Below are 19,255 nucleotides of genomic sequence, written 5' to 3'. Positions count from 1 at the left end.
GTTGAAAAAGATATTATGTTAAGTTTCAGCCCCAGTGAAAACAATAGAAAAATTTCGTTTGTAATAAATTTAATTATTATACTGGCACGTTATCACATACATAAAATGAAGTGGTCTGGGAGGTACCCTGTGTTTGAGTATTTTAAAATGGAAGTAAAGGGGTATTTGCAGACTATTTCGAAATGCAAAAATATGAAAGCGGTGCGGACATTATTTTTATTTAATTTGTTTAATCTTTTTTCATAACTTGAATTGATGTAGTAGTATGTACCCCTGATGCTATTTTTGTTTTGAATTGTTATATGTACTCTTGTTTGTGTTGTAATGTTTGTTCTTTTGTTAAGCATAAATAAAAATTTAAAAAAATTTAAAAGAAAAGCAAAAAAAAAAACTTGTTGCTCACCGCGGTCCGTTTACCGTTCGCTCCCCTAAGCGGTCCGAAGGGAAACCAAAGACGCAGAGTACATAAGTTCCTAGTTCTATATATACAGTATAGATGGAAAAAAGAAACGCAACATTTTCTGGAATGAGAATACTATAGTTATAGCTTATGTACTTTCACAAAAAGTTGTCAATTTGTTTTAAGCCCTCTGACCAGCAATACAGCTCGTGCAGTGAGGCATTGCAACTTGCCAATCACACAAAAGTTCATTAGGTGCACTTGTTGTTGCACAGTAGAACGTTGATAGTTCATCTGGCTTGCTTGGTTTTTCAGTAGCTAATTCAGTGGCTAAGTCATTCACGTAACTCGTCTAACCCTTTCTTCAAGGACATCAGGATATCGGCGTCCACATCATAGTTGGGTAGTTTGTTCCAGGCCCCAAACCCTTTGAATAAAAATATGCATTTCCCTGTTTGGTAGATTATTTAAACCTCTTATATTTAAAAAAAATTCAAATAGTTTCCCCTAGTTCGTGTTTCACTACTCAATCTTATGAAGTGCACTACTGTAGGTCAGTAGCTTTGAGGATTTTGAATAGTTTGAATAGTTACTTGCTATAACTATGAATAGAATTATGAAGGCTAAGACTGTTTTATTTTTTTAATGGTGTAGTACACCAATAAGATATTTACAGACAACATTAAAACTAACAAACCATTTTGTGATTTAGTTGAAAAGTGTCTGGTCATGGATGTGGCAGTGTGCTCACCTATTTGAATAACACAACATTATACAAAAACATGAATGCAATTATTTTTATTTCAGAAACAGTAGATCAGCTAGGCAAATGAGGTTCCCATCATTAGAACTCCTTTTTTGATTCTTACAGGAAGGCTCTGGATAAAGCGGTCGACATCTTCGACAGCAAAGATGGTTTTTTTGGCATCTTCCTGGAGTTTGGAATTACAGGGATCCCTGGAAACACAGAGTGGTTTGACATGTCACTGTTCGAGTTTCTTTATTCCATGGCAGCAGGTCAGATAGACTTTGGATACAGTTCTTCCCAGCGGCATCTTAATGTCAGGTTTATTCAATAAGAAGCTATTTGATTAAAGGTGTGTGGTAATTTGGCTATTAGACAACTGTTTTTCAGTCATTTCAATCACATTCATAACTCTAATTCCTCTCATCTTCTATTGGACTATTCACCCCTGATCTGTACTATTACCTGTCCCTTAACCAGTTCAATACATGAATTTCCCTAAATGCCTATTGCCTTTAATTTAAGAAGAACACTATCAAAAGCATCTTTAAAATCTAATCATATCATTTTGTACGTTCTGCGTGTTTACTGCTGTGACTTGTTTGAAGAATTTTAACAAGTTGGTAAAGGAAGAATGACCTTTTCTAAAACCATATTGACTACTGCTAGGGTCTTCATATGAGCGATCCTGTTGTTTAGTTCTAAAGTGGTTTTCATAACTTTACTTGTAAAAGAAGTAAGACGTATTAGCTTATATCTTGTCATATAAGTCACATTTAGTCATATTTACTATACCGAGAGATACTGTAGAAGGGAATGAGGTAGGGCACTGAAAATGGAGAAAACAGAGTACTGTTGAAGAGGACTGCCAAAGATTGATGCACTGGACAATGGACTATTTAGAAGAAGAGAGATCAGGTAAGAGTAGAGCTGCACAGTTAACCACTAGATCAGAGTGGAGTTTAGAGTTCTGCCTCACCATTCCCATGGAGGTAGCAGTGTCAATAAAAAGTGACATTTGCAGAAGACTAAGGCCAATTTGTGTAAAAATCAGTTTGTTTTTAAAGGATTCTAAATTTAGGATGAATTCCCCCATTCTACATAAATTCCATCCAATGTCTAATTCTGAACCACACTGGTCACTAATGTGCTACACAAAATAAAATCACAGTCACAAACTAAATACTCACCATCTGGAGTGTTCTGAGGCTTGTTCCTACTGAATCTGTCCAAACTAAAAACTTCTTTTTTGAAGAACTATGAGCACACAAAGAAAACAATTAAGGAATATTTCTTCCACAGGTATTATAATTGAACTGTTACGTACTGTATTGATCTTGATAAATTTGTAGTCATTATTCATACAGAATATTCAGCATTGGCCACCATAGCAGTTGCTATTCTTGTTGATTGCAATTAATAGAAATGTCATTCTATTCCAATAATTTCTGTAGTGCTAATATTAAAAATACAATAATGCCCAAATTAATTAATAATTAAAGTTTGGGTAACTAATCCATACCTTGTGTTTTTGAGGCTTGTTGTACTCATCAGGCACTTTAAAAGGTCCAAAGCTTTCACAGCTCCCACGTCCACTGGATGTTCCCTGGGCTCTTAAGTTTTCCAAAGATGGATTTGTTTCATTCTGAATTCTGAAGTCTTTTGACCTATTACCCATGATCTTATGCTTTATCATGGAGCCAAACTTTTTCAAAGGATGTTTCTTGACTTTCTGGCTCACATTCACATCTTCATCCGGCGTATTAACTGCAAAGGGGATGTTGCTGAGCGAGAGAAGCCCTTCGCTCTCAGACGTTTTGGTCAGTTGCATTGGGGTCATGTAATGTTTTGCTATGTCAATGCGCAGACCACTCTTGCTTTGGGCTGGACTGACATTTTTGTCCTTATTAAGGCTGGGATTGTACACATACCAAGATGAGTGTCCAGGCAACTCCTGTCACAAAAAAACAAAAAGTTACAGTTCAGTGATTGTTGTTTCAGTTTTAGAAGTAAATCAAAACAAGTAACACTTCTCTTACGGAAAAAAAGATAAGGATTATGGGGTGTGTATATGATTTTAGCACTGACGTTAACACTAGAATAAAGGCAAACAATGAAATATAAAATAATCAGTTTAAAATAATCAGACATCAGTTTGGAAATGTAGACAATACTGTGAGCAAGTCTCTCTATAATAGCAATAACTCACCTGATTGCTTTTGTACTAATTTAATAAGAAAGTGATAAAGCTGAAATCCACAGACAGGTGAGTTTGGTACTGTACGTACGCTATGAACTGACAATAGGGATATTTCTGAGATGTTATACAATATTAGGGAAAACAAATCTGGATTTGTAGTTTTATTGCATTGTAAAGGAAAATGCACAACATAACTATAATCATATTTACAAAATGAGTTCCATCTTCCAGTACTTTCTACACAAATGTCTGTTAATTAGGTACAGAACAGGTCCATCCTACTTTGGTAAGAGAAATTTTTACAGGTTTGGAACTGTTGGTCATACCTCATCAACCACATCATGCGAAGAGGACTCCAGAAGTCGTGTTTTCATACTGTCTGGCCTCGAGGAGCTCTTCCTAGTCTTCTTAACTTTGTTCCCTGAAACCTTACACTGCTGTACTACTTCTTGATCCTGGACTCTTTGAGCCAAATAATCTCCAGGCTTCTCTGGGGTCTCAGAAGCAGAGCAACCTTTTTTCTTATTAGAACAAGGTGTCACACCAACAGCTTCTCCTAGGGAACGCGATGAGCAGGGCTTATCCATAGTGTCTTCTGGCTGGAAACAGTTTTCAAAAACACTTTGGACTGTTGGAGAAAAGCCCTTTGGAGACTTTTTCATAGAAGACTGTAGTTTTTTACTTCTGACTGTAGTTACATTTGTGTCCACAATTTTGTCCTGTGTGGACTCACTGGTTTTCTGAGAAATGAGAGATTGTGAAGATGGAATTGAACACCCGCTTCGTAAACCATGAATTGCAATAGTTTCTTTAGCCACACAACAGGCCATTTCCTTGATCATTTCTGGATTCTCTAAGGCAATTCCTACTTGTAACACTTTCTTGTTGCCATTGGATTCCATCAGTTTGCTGTAAACAGAGCTAACAGTTTTCTTGATGGCTTGCTGTGATGGAAAATGTCCTTCAGCCTTTGGTTCACTGATGGTTAGAGTGGAAACCTTTGACAATTCCTTCAGCGCATCTTTGGTGAGTTTCAGTGCCAGGTCCCTGACCTGAGACTCAGACAGCTCTTCCAATTCCCCAGAATAATCTTCTGGTTTGGGGAATCCAGGGCGAATTTTCAAAAGCAGTTTTGCAATGATATCTTTCAATACATCTATTCGACCAATAACAGGTGAAGGTTCTAACTGGTTCGTTTTGGTGCACATGAGCTGCTCAGTGCTCCGGGTTTCCATATCAATGGCAGCTTGAGGAGTACTGGACTCAGGGCTGGAACAGTTTAGCTGAATTTCCTTTAGCAGATTATCTGTGACTCCATGTACTATCTCAGAAGAAACAAGAGAAATTTCAGAAGACTGAGCACTGGGTGTTGCCTCTTTGTTGTGCTCACTAGTGATTCTAATATCACTCATCACCTCATCAACCTTCACATCATGCGAAGAGGACTCCAGAGGTTGTGTTTTCATACAGCCTGGCCTCGAGGAGCTCTTCTTAGTCTTCTTAACTGTCTTCCCTGATGCCTTACACTGCTGTACTCCTTCTACATCCTGGACTCTTTGAACCAGATAATCTCCAGGCTTCTCTGGGGTCTCAGAAGCTAAGCAATCTTTTTTCTTATTAGAACAAGGTGTCACACCAACAGCTTCTCCTAGGGAACGTGATGAGCAGGGCTTATCCATAGTGTCTTCTGGCTGGAAACTGTTTTCAAAACCACTTGGGACTGTTGGAGAAGAGCCTTTTGGAGACTTTGTCATAGAAGACTGTAGTTTTTTACTTCTGACTGTAGTTACGTTTGTATCAACAATTTTGTCCTGTGTGGACTCACTGGTTTTCTGAGAAATGAGAGATTGTGAAGATGGAATTGAATGCCCACTTCTTAAACCTTGAATTGCAATTGTTTCTTTAGCCACACGACAGGCCATTTCCTTTATCATTTCTGGATTCTCTGAGGCAATTCCTACTTGTAACACTTTCTTGTTGCCATTGGATTCCATCAGTTTGCTGTAAACAGAGCTAACAGTTTTCTTGATGGCTTGCTGTGATGGACAATGTCCTTCAGCCTTTGGTTCACTGATGGTTAGAGTGGAAACCTTTGACAATTCCTTCAGCGCATCTTTGGTGAGTTTCAGTGCCAGGTCCCTGACCTGAGACTCGGACAGCTCTTCCACTTCCCCTGAATAATCTTCTGCTTTGGGGAATCCAGGGCGAATTTTCAAAAGCAGTTTTGCAATGATATCTTTCAATACATCTATTCGACCAATAACAGGTGAAGGTTCTAACTGGTTCGTTTTGGTGCACATGAGCTGCTCACTGCTCCGGGTTTCCATATCAATGGCAGCTTGAGGAGTACTGGACTCAGGGCTGGAACAGTTTAGCTGAATTTCCTTTAGCAGATTATCTGTGACTCCATGTACTATTTCAGAAGAAAGAAGAGAAATTTCAGAAGACTGAGCACTGGGTGTTGCCTCTTTGTTGTGCTCACTAGTGATTCTAATATCACTCATCACCTCATCAACCTTCACATCATGCGAAGAGGACTCCAGAGGTTGTGTTTTCATACAGTCTGGCCTCGAGGAGCTCTTCTTAGTCTTCTTAACTGTCTTCCCTGATGCCTTACACTGCTGTACTCCTTCTACATCCTGGACTCTTTGAACCAGATAATCTCCAGGCTTGTCTGGGGTCTCAGAAGCTAAGCAATCTTTTTTCTTATTAGAACAAGGTGTCACACCAACAGCTTCTCCTAGGGAACGTGATGAGCAGGGCTTATCCATAGTGTCTTCTGGCTGGAAACTGTTTTCAAAACCACTTGGGACTGTTGGAGAAAAGCCTTTTGGAGACTTTGTCATAGAAGACTGCAGTTTTTTACTTCTGACTGTTCGACCAATAACAGGTGAAGGTTCTAACTGGTCCGTTTTGGTGTACATGAGCTGCTCAGTGCTCCGGGTTTCCATATCAATGGCAGCTTGAGGAGTACTGGACTCAGGGCTGGAACAGTTTAGCTGAATTTCCTTTAGCAGATTATTTGTGACTCCATGTACTATTTCAGAAGAAACAAGAGAAACTTCAGAAGACTGAGCACTGGGTGTTGCCTCTTTGTTGTGCTCACTAGTGATTCTAATATCACCCATCACCTCATCAACGATCTCACTTGCTTCTCTGCTAATACTGGTTTCTGGTGAAAGGGATGAACATCGGGAAGCTGAATGTGTCAGCTTGGAAATGTTGGTCACCATAGAGCTGATTATGGTTTTGACCACTGTCTCATTTCTGGAGGCTACAGCTTTCTGTAGAACTTGTTGGGATCCAGTTTGACACAGCAATTCATTGTGAACAGAGCTGGCAACCTGCTGAATCTTGTGTGGTTCATGAAACACATCATTATCCTGTTTCACAACTGTTATCTCCTGGTTTTCGGACAAGTCCTGCAACACACTGTCAAAGAGGTCCACAGCTATCTGACTCAGCAAAGACACAGACATCTTCCCTGGGATTTCTGTAGAAGTTTCCTCTTTTATCAAAGTAGGGTATATCTGCAATAGCAGCTGTGTTATGATGTTTTCCACAGTCTCAGTACACACTAAAGTCATATTAAGTGATTCTGTTGATTTAGCCATAGAACTTTCCTGGAGCCCAACTGAGGAAACCGGTTCAATATTCAACGGTTCTACAGGGACACTGAGTGGTTTGATTTCAGAACTGTTTTCAAGGTGGGAGTCTCTTTTCAGTTCCTCAGAAGAACTCTTCTCAATTTCTGATGTCACCCTGGCTGCTGGTATATTACCTATGGTAACAAAGAGCTTTTCATTTAATGATAGTAAAACAAAATATCAGAAAGTATGTACAATTGAAACAAAAACTAAATTATATTGAGAAGTAACGAATGACAGGCATCACAAAATATTTGAGTATAAAGCTTCATGTTCCTGTAAAACTATTACATCTTGGAGCTCAGGTAACTACATACAAACAAGCAGCCATATTCACAGATACTGTATATATGGCTACTGAATATATGGCTATATTCACTCATTCTCTCATTCATAGTCATGGCCTACACTATCTTAGTCTAAATACATCAAAAACTTTTAAAAGATACAAGAGATAGAAAATCAAGGTACTGTATATTTACAATACAACACAAGAATTACCCCCAACTTATATTGTGTTAACATCTTACAATATACTGTAGCAATCAATACATTTGTATTTTTTTCTATCGTTCATAGTTTCAGTTCTGTTTTCACATCTTTCTATGAGAAATTGCTCAATATTACACATATCTTTGAAATAACACATATATTGGGAGCTATATTTTAATAATCTTATGTGTATAAACACAATTTTTAAGTGTCCATTTCTGTAATTGTTCCAATTTACAGTATAGAAACGCAGTATATTCAAGAAACAAGTTAAAGTGCAGTCACTACATTTTTTAACTTGTACTTCATAGCAACTAAAAGGTTAATACACTATTAAATGATTTGATTTGATTTCCTTCTTACCTTGATTTTCACTGTCTTCAGGCTTCATTGATAAATCACACACAGCAGACAAAACATCCATGACAGACTTTACAAGCAAGCTAGAAAGCTGATTAATTGCATCATGGTACATCTGTGAACTGGGCACTGATGGTTCAGTACTTTTCTGTGGTCTGTGATCCTTGGCAGTCAGAGACACTTTCTCTGAAATCCTTTGGGAAGACTTAAATTCCGGATTTGTATCACAATCTTGAAAAAGTGAAACATCTTTCTCATTTTCGTCAAAAGTTGGAGAATCGGGAAAACTGAGGCACTGCTTCAACAGCTTTTTCACTGATTTCTCAGTAAATGAATACAACAACTGCATAGAAAGCTCTGAAGACTTTGGATGGGATAAATCCTGAACAACTAGATGGCTCTTTAAAGTTGGATCTGAATTAGATTTGTGAGCTGTGCCCAATTGTACTGCAATTCCCGATTTCAAAATTAAATGGAAAACATTTTTGACAAGTTCTTCTGAAAATACACGCAGAGATCCACTCGAGACAAGTTGTTCCACTTTCCTTTCAATAGGACTCATTGTAGAACTCTCTGTGGAGGTCCTGACGTGGTCCTTAGGCTCTTCTGAAACCCTTGTCTGTAGTGGGGGGAGATTGTGCTTTGCTGTGGCTCCTGGTACTTGAGATGCACAGGATGCCTCTTCAGCTGAAAGCTTTTCAATGTTCAAGTTAACATTATTGGAGTGGGTTTGAAATGCTATATTCTCAGTGATGAGACCAGCAGCACACTCTGATTTCTTTTGGCTTGCTCTAGACTTGCTTTTTGTATCTGAGGCCTCCGTTAAACCAAGTTCGCCCATAATAATGTCAACAATACTCATGGCAACAATTTCAATGTCAGACACTGCAGGCTCTGCACGGGCTATGTGTTCTGCTGAGAAGTCAAGCTTTGGTGAAATGAGAGGGCTTGGCTGGTCTCCTTCTTCAACATTGTCAAGTGTTGTTTTCTCTGAGCCTCTCTTTTGTTCTGCGGTATTTAAGCTGTTTTGATCTGTAAATGAACCTTCTATCACATTGCTTCTGCAAGGAAGTTCCATGAACTCTTGTTCACCCAGTCCCATGTCATTTGAAGTAGAGGGTTTCTTCCAAACCCGGGACCGGGGAACTCGATTGCTTTTACATGTCAATTCATTTTCTTGTTCTGCTGTAGGTGTAGGTTGATGCTGAAGCTTTGATGAAGCATCAGTCAGGGCTCTATAGGGACTGTCCCGACTCATGACTTCTGTGTCATCTGTATAAGAATCAATCACCATCCCAGGCACATTTACGGGTGGGAAACGTTGAGCAGAATATTCTCTACGGTTACTTTTAGTGTACTCTTTATGGACAGTGTCTTCTGCACTAGACATCCTGTCTTTCCCATATTGTTCACCAGAGAGGTGCATTGTTTCATAATCTGGCTTTAAGACCACATCTGAAACTTTAAGATTTTCAAATGTAGATAAAACAGAATCCACCAGTTCACTTGCTTGAAGGGTTTCTTCTGAGGGTTTTGCTCTTGCTCCTGAGCAACATCCTTTGTCATCACCCCTATTTATTTCACTCCTGATTGTTTGCAATATCTGACTGCCAACATCCTTGGCACAGATGATTAAATTTGCCTGATTTTCCTGATTAGTCCTGCTTTGCCTTGAGAAATCAACGTTCATTAACACACCTAAAGGTTCTGAATCTTCACTAAGATGCTTACAGGGTGCTGAGTTTGATACTGACATGCTTTTCTTAGTCAAGTGTGGTTCACTAAAGCTCAGGTGTGAAACTTGGACTGAAGGAGGAAACATCTCAAGTGAATCTGCTGATCTCTGCTCTTTAGCAGATAAAACTTTCCTTGCTTTGAACAAAGACAGGCTCTTCTGATTCCAAAAGTGTTTCAGTTTGTTCTTCACAGTTTTGAAGAGTTCCTCAGTCATTGTCCTAAGGCGCTCAGCTGTTCTAGTATCAGTTTTAATTCCTGATGTTCCTGGTAACAGGGCTGTATCACAACTTTCGAATTTATTTTTGTAGTCTGTTGAGAAAGAAATCTTCTCAAAGCATGTAGCGTAATGTAGTTTTTCTAAAACATCAACAACAATCTCCGAAGCCAGTTCAGTGGTTTGCATATGAGAAAAAGAGTCTGAGGACATTGCTTCTTGAGCATGTTTTGTTGCATCTGGTGTTTTACATACATCATCAGCTGTACTGTTTGGTTGCTCTGGGAGATGGGCAAGTCCAGAAGATATACATTTTGCAGCTGCTTTTTCAATAATTTCACTTATTATCCTTGTTGCTGTACTATGGAATACAGAGCTGGAGGTCCTCAGCATCTTCTCTGATCCTTCACTTTCTGCATCTGATATGATGCTCTCTCCAGAAGAGGAAACACTTAAATTGTCCTCAACCAAGTTCATGTCCATTTGCCCAATTTGCTGTTTTGAAGAAATGTTCTCCGATGACACCATCTTTGGAGGATATCTACAAATCTCCATTGTAATTTGATTAGGGACTTGTCCTGTTGCCTTATCAATATCAGATAATATGATTTCTTCAACAGGACATATCTGGGATTTTGATTGATCTGGATTACTCTCCTCTCTTATAAATGTAGAAGCATCTCTCTCCCAGTCTTTAGGATATGGTGAAGGGCTTTTAATGGTGTCTAAAATATATTGCTCTTCAAGGTACTCCAAAACTGAAGTAACAACCTCTCTAGCCAGAAGGCTTTCATCTGAAGCCTTCTTTGCCACTGTTGTGCAATAAATCTCCTGGTCTAACTCTTTTTTCATTGCTTCACAAATGGCTCCAGCAGTTTCTACTGTATAGGTGCACAAATCTGAAATATCTGACACAGAATCAGAAAACACTGAATTTTTTGGTGAAGAGCTGACACTTGAGCTCTTTGCATTGCTTTGAGCAGGAGAACTGGAACTAGATACATCTTCTTCAGTCTGGGTGAGTAAAGATTTGAGCTTTCCAAATATAGTCCTTACAATGCCTTTTGCAACTGAACTAAAGTCAAAAGTATCATCAATGGATCCTGTTTCTGTGCTGCCTCTAGAAGTTTGCGGAGCAGCAGCAACATTTTTATTGGATTCTTGCAGATATGTATTTGTTTCAATACAATTCAGTGCAAACGAAACATTTTCAAAAACAGAATTTACAATGTCCTTGGCAATAACAGTGACCCTATTGTTGGGAATCTGAGATTTTGGACTTATTTTTTCCAAAATGGAGATTTCTGCAGCTTCTGGGAGCAATAATGACTGTTTTGAGTTACTCTCATGTAAATTGTTACCCACAGGGGTGAAATCCCGCTTTGTTTTTTCAATGATCTGAGATACTATCTGATCAGCAATTTCAATGATTTTGGCTTTAGAGATCCCAAAAGCAATATCACTGTTTGCTCTTTTCATTCCCACACTTGATTCCGAGGCGTGAGACTTTAATTTGACAGATGGGGGCCTACTGCCATTTGTTCTTTTCTTAGTCACTTTTGCCTCATCTCTCTCATTCTGCTGGGCATCAGGACTCTGAAGAAGGTAGTTCTTCTCCACAGATAAGCTGGAGGAGGGTGAAATCGTTTCTAAATTTTTCAGAATTGCTGACACAAAGTCACTCATTGACTGGTTATCGCCTGAATATGTTTCCTTCACGTCACTCATCTCATTTTCAGTATTTGCTTTGCAGAATTCACTCTTGACTTCTTGTAAGACAGTACTGATTATTTCTGTTGCCGTAACCGCTAACTCCGCCTCATCATATTCTTCTGAGTGGAGTCTCTGGGATTGTCCTAAGGCATGTAGGTCACCACCATGGCCACCCAGGAGTCTACAGGTTGACCCTGACTCAACAGCGCTTGTGAAAAAAGGCTGGAGTCTTCCAGAGACAACTTGTATAATCTCACTGGCAACCTCTGAGGCTACAGATTCTGTCTGTGCTTCTAGATTAACACGCACAGTCTTTGGGGTGGGAATTCTTTGCTTATTTTCTGACAAGGCAGACTTGACACGTGCAATAACACCATCCACAAGTTCAGTGGCAAGGTTATTGGATCTGTAGTGGGTAATCAAGACACCTAACGCACAACACTGGGGTTCCATCAGCTGAGCAGGAAGCTGTGCTTCAATGAAGGCTCTGCTAAGGACATCCTGTACTATACGTTCTGCTTTTGTAATTATACTAGACTTAGTGATTCCAAAAAGGTCCTTCAAAGGTTCCGAGAGGGGCTTTCCAGCATCTTCTCCTCCATCAGCAACCACAATCTCCTTCGAGGGTGTTCTGGATTTTAATCTGCAGGGTGTATTTTTCCCCATTTCTTCTCCTGAACTACCCGAGGACGAGAGGGGTGAAGGGAAGGGAGTGGAGATCCTGCATCTCGTTGACATGAAGCTACTGCTCCTACTCTGGGACTGCCATGTGGACCCCGACTCAGTACCAAGCAGAGAATGAGAACTCAGGGTGGCCTGTAGTGTCTCCTCACTACTGCTGAAGTAAACCGGGGACTCAAAGGAGCAGTGAGACACGCTCCTGCTCCTCTCTTCGTTGTAAAGGGAGATGGCGGGGAGCAGCACTCTGATAATGGATGCTGCCACCCACACCACTATATTCTCCGCCATGCCATTAAGTTCTTCTGTTGTTATCTGTTTTAAAGCAATAGTACAAAAGTAACCACAGAGCACTTAAATGTTCAATATACAGTACACCTATCAATATAAGACCTACTTTTACTTACTTGTCAGGGTTCATTGTTTCCCATGTTAACATTTAGAAATTTGCAACCAAATTTTGAATGCCAGCACAGATGCAACTAATACAAATATACTGTTGTCTATACAGTATAGTAAAAATCTATTATAGATATACTGTTGTATGTATAGAAAAATATATACAGTACAGTATTTCTAATATATAAATGAAGCAAGAACAACAGAATACCAGTCTAACCAAAGAAATAGAATGGTCAGTATTGCATATTTTAAGTGGATTCCTTAATTTATAAATAATTAAATGTGCAGACCCCTGTTTCATTCCAGAGGAGGCAGTGTCAAAGGGTTCTTTTGGCATCGAGTCTATGGTAGAAAGTGAAGTCACCCCCTTGGAACCTGGACAGCTTAATATTCTCTGGCAAAGAGGCGCAGACCTTTGGCATAGTGGAATATCTCTGCTCTGAGGAGTGGCTATGTGGCTCTGACGCCAGGGCAGCCACAATCAAAACCTAGTGGGAGCTGAGCTGAACATGTCAGGGAAGGAGCCACTAAGCAACAGCTAGGTGGACTAAATTTCAGGATTTACTGTACTGAAGGAACAAATTAACATATTTCTTTACATTTCTTCTTTAGTTATGACACTGTGCATTTTAACCTCAAGGAGCTATCTGGAAAAATAAAATGCATCCATTACATTCAGACAGCAGTGTACCTTACCTGTCCATATAAACTGTCCTGAATCACCTTTCTTTCACTAAAAAACATTATCATAAAAATTAATTAGTGTGACATTGCTACTACATGGACAAAATACTAACTATATTTTGCAATCTTAAAAAATGGTGACTAATTAACAATATATAGGCATCTTTTCTAGTGGCAGAACAATTAATCTATTTTAAAGCACATCCCTGTGTAAAAAAGATGGCCTCCTAACCATGATTATGTTCGTACTTTTTCAATTTACCTACTGGATGTCTAAAACTTGCTTAGGTTTTTCACTTTAATATGAGAGGCTTATAAAATAAAAATCACCACAACAAAATAGCACATTGGAAATGATAAATCTTAAACTTCAAACTGCAACTGTTTCATAACACTTTAGCAAGTATGGTACAATTGTGTTCCTATGTGAAGCAAGATCACTGCTAATTTACATCATTGTGTTTTCAACAACAACTACTTGGTCAGGCGCAATGTATCTAACCAGTTTCATACTGGGTACTTCATAATTGACACATGACAAATACAGTTAAATTCAGAAATATGTCATGTTTATGTTTGTACCCTGCAGACATTGTGTTAACTTCGTAGAGATTAGACCTTAGAGAATTTAGAGATTCTGTGAAACATGCAGTTTGACCAGAGGTGCCCAAACTTTTGCATACAACTGTATGTTGCTGCTGCATCATTCAGGACAAAGCCCAAAATGCGTTTTCAACACATTTCATGACTTAGTGTTACTTAGTTGTTACTGCCCTCTGGTGGTTGTTGATTGAAACATAACATCCATTCAAACACGACCAGACATTTCTCCCACTGTCAATACTTCAGCAAAACTTCACATTTTATACCGGTGCCACAACATATTGTTAGTTATTATGATAGAAATTTGTTTTAATATGACTAATATATTATTGTTGTAATGCAGTATGATCAGAGTTATACATAAGTACAATACAACAGTTTATTTTTGCGAAGGTTCAGTTAGTGTATTTTGACTGCTGCTCTAGTCATCGTCAATATCAATATTCAATGTCAATGTTCTAGTCATTACTACAAAGCCAGTTTATGGTAAACTATATCTAGGATTTGGAAAAAATGCACATGAGCTAACACAAAGATGTGCACATGTACTGTACTGTTAACAGACTGATTCACGCATTCGCAAAGAGAGAAAAAGCAATTTCACAAACTCAGCTGGAGAAGTGAGCTCAAAACAGAAAACAGTTGCTCTTAACATTTACATATCACCATACTAAAATGATTAAAATAAAAACTTTATGTACGCACTGATGCTTAACATACCACAACTGCAGAATGTAGGACTTACCCATCAGACAGCTGACTGATCAGAGGGACTTCATGAAACCATTTGGAATCAGTAGTCACCTCTTCAGTGGAGTCAGGTGAAATATGAACTGACCCAAGAGAAAAGAATTATTGTCGCATTAGAATTCTCATGACATGCATAAAAAAGTGATCAATCCAATTAACATCCAAAAAAGGCAGAAAACATGGATTTATTCATAGAAAAAAATAGGATGCCGATTAGGATTTATTTCTCTGTTTACCCATATAATTTCAATCATTTTCACACCTTAGCTCACAACAATTTTACTGCACCAGACTGTGGCACAATGGCTGCCCAGAGATCCCCAGACTTAATTGGAACCTTCTTCAACCTTAACAGTAGATGTTACCAAGCTTTCAAAACCCAACACTTGTGCATTAATCATTTAATATTGATTAAATGACACAAAACAATTGACATGTTTTTATCTGAATAAGCTATACAAATTAAACTGAATTGAATTAAACGGATTTTTGGGATTATATGTTCCATTGTCTTTCACAATATCTTTCAGTATATCAGCACCCACTGAATTTCTCTGCAGCTGCATTGGAAAATTTGTCAAAACATAACTTTTTTCAAAACCTTTATTTTTTCTAGAAACAAATTAAAATACTGACCTTTGGCGATTTTAGAACTCTTCTCATTAGCAATGGTAACATCTCTATTCTCCTTGCTAATGATCTCAGTTGAAGCTGTGCCACAAAGAAAACATCATTTTAGTTGAACAGTCCTTTCAGATAGTTTAGATCAATAGATACTGTAAATGTTTTTATCACAAAATACAAAATGTGGATTTCAGAAATGTTGAATATAATGTATTTACATGTTGTGGCTGGAAATTAAACAATCTGAAGATAATGAAGGATTCCTTCTTAATGTATTATTTTATGATGCCTGCAACTTATTGCGGGTTTCCCTTTAAAAAGTTTTGATCTCAGTACATACATATTATTCTTTTCAAACAGCCATATGATTGAAAAGCTTTGGAATTTTGTAATTGTAGGTGTTTATTAAACAAATTCTACAGTTCTGTAATCAGTAGTAAACCTGAAGATGTTGTCAACCTGCATCATTCCTTCTGGCCAACAAACTAAAACACATTAAATTGTGAACTAAATCACAGTTGTACCACTGCAAATTATTGGATCTAGAAGCTTACCCTGTTTTCCAGACTGAAGTATTTCATTAAAATATTGCCTTTTAATACTGTCTTGCATTTCTCTCTCAAAATCCTTCCTTTCCTGTAAACTCTCATTTAGCTTTTGCTGCTGGAGAGCAACCTTCCTTTCATAGAGTTCAAATGCCTGGGAATGACAGAAAACCTTTCACAAGTGGCTATTCTTTAAAGAAAAAGGAAAGCCTCTCAACAAAAGATGAAAAGGTCCATCTCATTGTTGAACATCTTGTATTAAAAAGCACATGTTTTTCCATTACTCTAGTATTTAATGACAAATGAACTAGCTTGCAACCCAACATGTTGCTAGTAGAAAACTTCCCGTCCATAAGGTCACATTTTAATTTAGTATCAGACAGAAGCTGTTGGGCACCACTGAAATTCCAGCTCAAGTAAAAACTACAGGAGACTCCAATCTCATCTCAATCTACAGCACCCTGAAGCTGGGAAGCTGGGTCTGGTCAGAGCTCAGAAGAAGAAAGGCTGGGTCCGACATTACTTGGATGAAAGACTCTATGTGTAGTTCAGAACCTTGCAGGCTGGGTATAAGAGACTGAAGCAGCAACATCTCTCCTCTAATGCTTAGGTAATGAAGAGGAGAGATCATCAACCACCCTCTTGGATCCTCTTGGGGAGATACCCCTGAGGGATACGTTAGAACAGCCAATTATGCAAAGCAGCATGTCTCTGGGATGGTACTTGGAATTAAAACCCACTACACGCAGAATAAATGCCACACAGGCAGGTGCCCAAGGCTGGAGATAAACCATGGGCTTTGGAGATGCAGTGCTATAACCATGAATTGGAGGCACCAAACACTACCAGAATATGGTGCTTTGGCACCTCTGTAGCATATCTTGGCATGACCACCCTAGAGAAGATGCACAATATAAGAGGTGCCAACATACCACGCTCATTGTGGACACTGAGGATCCAAAAAGTATTAGTTTAGGTTATTAATTTCAACCTATAGGTGGTCATCTTGGAAATACAACAAAATATAGCTGCAAGCTCAGTGTCAAGTCTGGAATTTGCATAAAGAAAAGTACACCTTAAGAGGATGAATCCAAACATCCATTACTCCAGTACCTTTTTGTGCCTTCTAGCTCTGATCTCTTTCTTCTGCTGGGCCTGTCGCACCTCCCTCCGGGCATCTTCCTCTATCCTCATCTGAAAAGCTCTCTCTCTGATTTTCCACATCTGTAGAGCCGTCAGTGAAAAGGCAAAGCCGATGAGAAACAGCAGAAAGCTAGATTGTGTTAAGCACAAAACAGCTACGCTACTAGACTTTTATATTTATATATGTCACCTGCTTATAGGTGGTACATTAAATATTGAGGATTCTGTTAGATCATGTGGAGCTGAATCTCTCCCCTTTTTACAATCTAGCAAATGAGGCCTTTGGGTATTTGTCAGCATATTAGAAGCATTCAGCAGCTGAATGTGGTCTGGGAAGCCCAAAGACAAAATAACTGGGAAAATAACATACCATACAGTAATGTACAGTGAGAATGTGAAAAAAAAACACGATTAAGAAACATGATTAAGCTGATGTAGAAAACCGATGAGGCTAAATACTGTACTGTATATAGATAATGCTGGTGATTTGAAAGCTGATAAATCAATGAAAGGGGTGAATAAACTATGTGTTTTAAAAGTGAGTTAAGCTACAGTGTGAAATGTAAGATTCATAAAGGCATATGAAAAGTGTCTGAAGTCTAAGTGTGACAATAAAGTAACATGATTTACTAAGGGTATCTACTCTGCAGAAATCTGTTCGGCTGGAAGAGGCATATACAGAATAAGGTGAGAGAATTTTTTTAATTAGCATTTTGCAACATTAATGCTTAATTACTTGTCAGAAAGACAACATCTTTTAAAATAGTTATGCTAGAGATCCTGTTTTCTTTTGCTTGCTCCCCAATCAAGCTGTATTTACAGAGGTGTCACAAGGTCACTTGCCAGAGTAGATATAAATGTCTCTAATCAGTTTAAGATGCAGAAGGAAACCAGCTATTAAAGATCTCCCATCCAGGTGATGACCAGGAGTAGCCCTGGGTCAAAACAGATCAAACTGTATTCTCATACCTTGTCCTGTCCGGTGTACTGCAGACCTTTCATACGCTGTATTTCACCACTGCATATCTCCTCGGTTTTCAGTGCTCCTGCCTGGTGCCTTCATAAACAACAACAGCAAAGAAAGCTTAATCCACAAGGTAAGGTCAAAATGTCAGACAGCAGCAGAGGAATTTGTGAATGTGGTATTTCCGTAGAGCAAATGTTCATCTTTTGGAAAACTTTGACTCAGTCAAGACTTCCACTTGCTTGCACAATTAATTCACTTAAGGCAAACCTTTACTTACAGTTGTATTCTTGACATCCAATGTTTCCACATAACAGTAATATTTACAGCGAAACAAAAAAAAAGTGATACAAATATAACAAATCAGGGAATCTAAAAGGCAGGAACTTGCTGTTAAAGAGTGAGGACCTTCCGTATGTTATTACCTGTCTCTGTTAGCCATAATCTGGTCTGAAATATTCTTGGATCCTTCCTCCAGGAGCCATTCCCTCACATCGGTGAAGCTGATATCCCTGGGAATCTTGTTCTGCTCCTGGAGCTCCAAGAACTTCTTCACTATTGTTTTCTGAAAGCCAGCACAGCCTTTTACTAGAGCGCCACACTCCCTTCATTGCAAAGTTCTCCTAAGCACTATTATAGCCGAGTGTGCACTTCAAAACCAACACTGACTTTTTCCATTAGATTTTTCATTTGAACTCACACCGATAGAATGTGTTTGTATATGTATAAGAGTGAAGGCTGAGCTACTGTAGTTTGTTGATCTAAACATTTCGATTTAAGATGTACATCTTGGATACAGTGGTTAACCTTGTTATCTCGCAACACTGGGGCCAGGGGCTCTATTCTGGGCCTGAGGTGTTATCTGTGTGGAGTTTGTATGGTCTCCCCATATTCACATGGGTTTTTCACGGTTTGCTCTGGTTTGCTCCCACAGTCCAAAGCCATACTATACTGGTAGAAAAAAAGGTTTCTAGGAAAATTGGTTCTAGTGTGAATTTGTGTCTGTGTGTGCCGTGCAATGGACTAAATTCTGGTCAAGGGTGTATATCGCCTTAAGCCCGTTGCTTTCTGGGATAGGCCCCGGCTCCCTGCAGCCCTTAGATGTGGCGGTTAGATTAGATGATGTGGATGGAAAGGGATGGATGGAAGTTCAAGTCGTTTTTCAGCCTTGTCTGGCAAAGAAGACTTATAAATTCTGTTTTGGACTACACACAAAAGCTGCCTGTATTAACGTGTTTGGAAAAATATGTTTGTTTGCACTGAAAATGGATTAAACTCTACAGAGCAGTACAGATAAGCACTGAATGCTCCGATTGGGGTGGTACAATTAGTGGTTTACCACAAAGAAAGACAT

General features: G+C 38.8%; 1 protein-coding gene across 1 annotated transcript; it reads right to left on the bottom strand.

Moving 5' to 3' along the window:
• Window positions 1-1,265: 1,265 nt before the first annotated feature.
• On the bottom strand, window positions 1,266-6,116 carry LOC148811439 (uncharacterized). Its single transcript, XM_088908773.1, has 4 exons — window positions 5,853-6,116; window positions 2,668-3,099; window positions 2,336-2,402; window positions 1,266-1,357 (listed from the first exon to the last, which is right to left on the bottom strand). Exons 1-4 carry the CDS (start codon window positions 6,114-6,116, stop codon window positions 1,266-1,268), a joined length of 855 nt encoding a protein of 284 aa, XP_088764899.1.
• Window positions 6,117-19,255: the final 13,139 nt, after the last annotated feature.

This window comes from Atractosteus spatula (assembly GCF_055471065.1).
Source record: "Atractosteus spatula isolate fAtrSpa1 chromosome 11 unlocalized genomic scaffold, fAtrSpa1.hap1 SUPER_11_unloc_1, whole genome shotgun sequence".
NCBI lineage: Eukaryota > Metazoa > Chordata > Actinopteri > Semionotiformes > Lepisosteidae > Atractosteus > Atractosteus spatula.
This window is presented reverse-complemented; position numbering and strand designations above follow the sequence as displayed.

Bases quoted from the DNA above. Each gene is read 5' to 3' on its own strand.
- LOC148811439 (XM_088908773.1), bottom strand. From the start codon at position 6,116: ATGGATAAGCCCTGCTCATCACGTTCCCTAGGAGAAGCTGTTGGTGTG. The intron at 3,100-5,852 runs GTGATGAGTGAT...TTTTTGTGACAG, and splicing joins ATGATGTGAAGGTTGATGAG to GAGTTGCCTGGACACTCATC. The intron at 2,403-2,667 runs GTATGGATTAGT...GTGTGCTCATAG, and splicing joins ACAAGCCTCAAAAACACAAG to TTCTTCAAAAAAGAAGTTTT.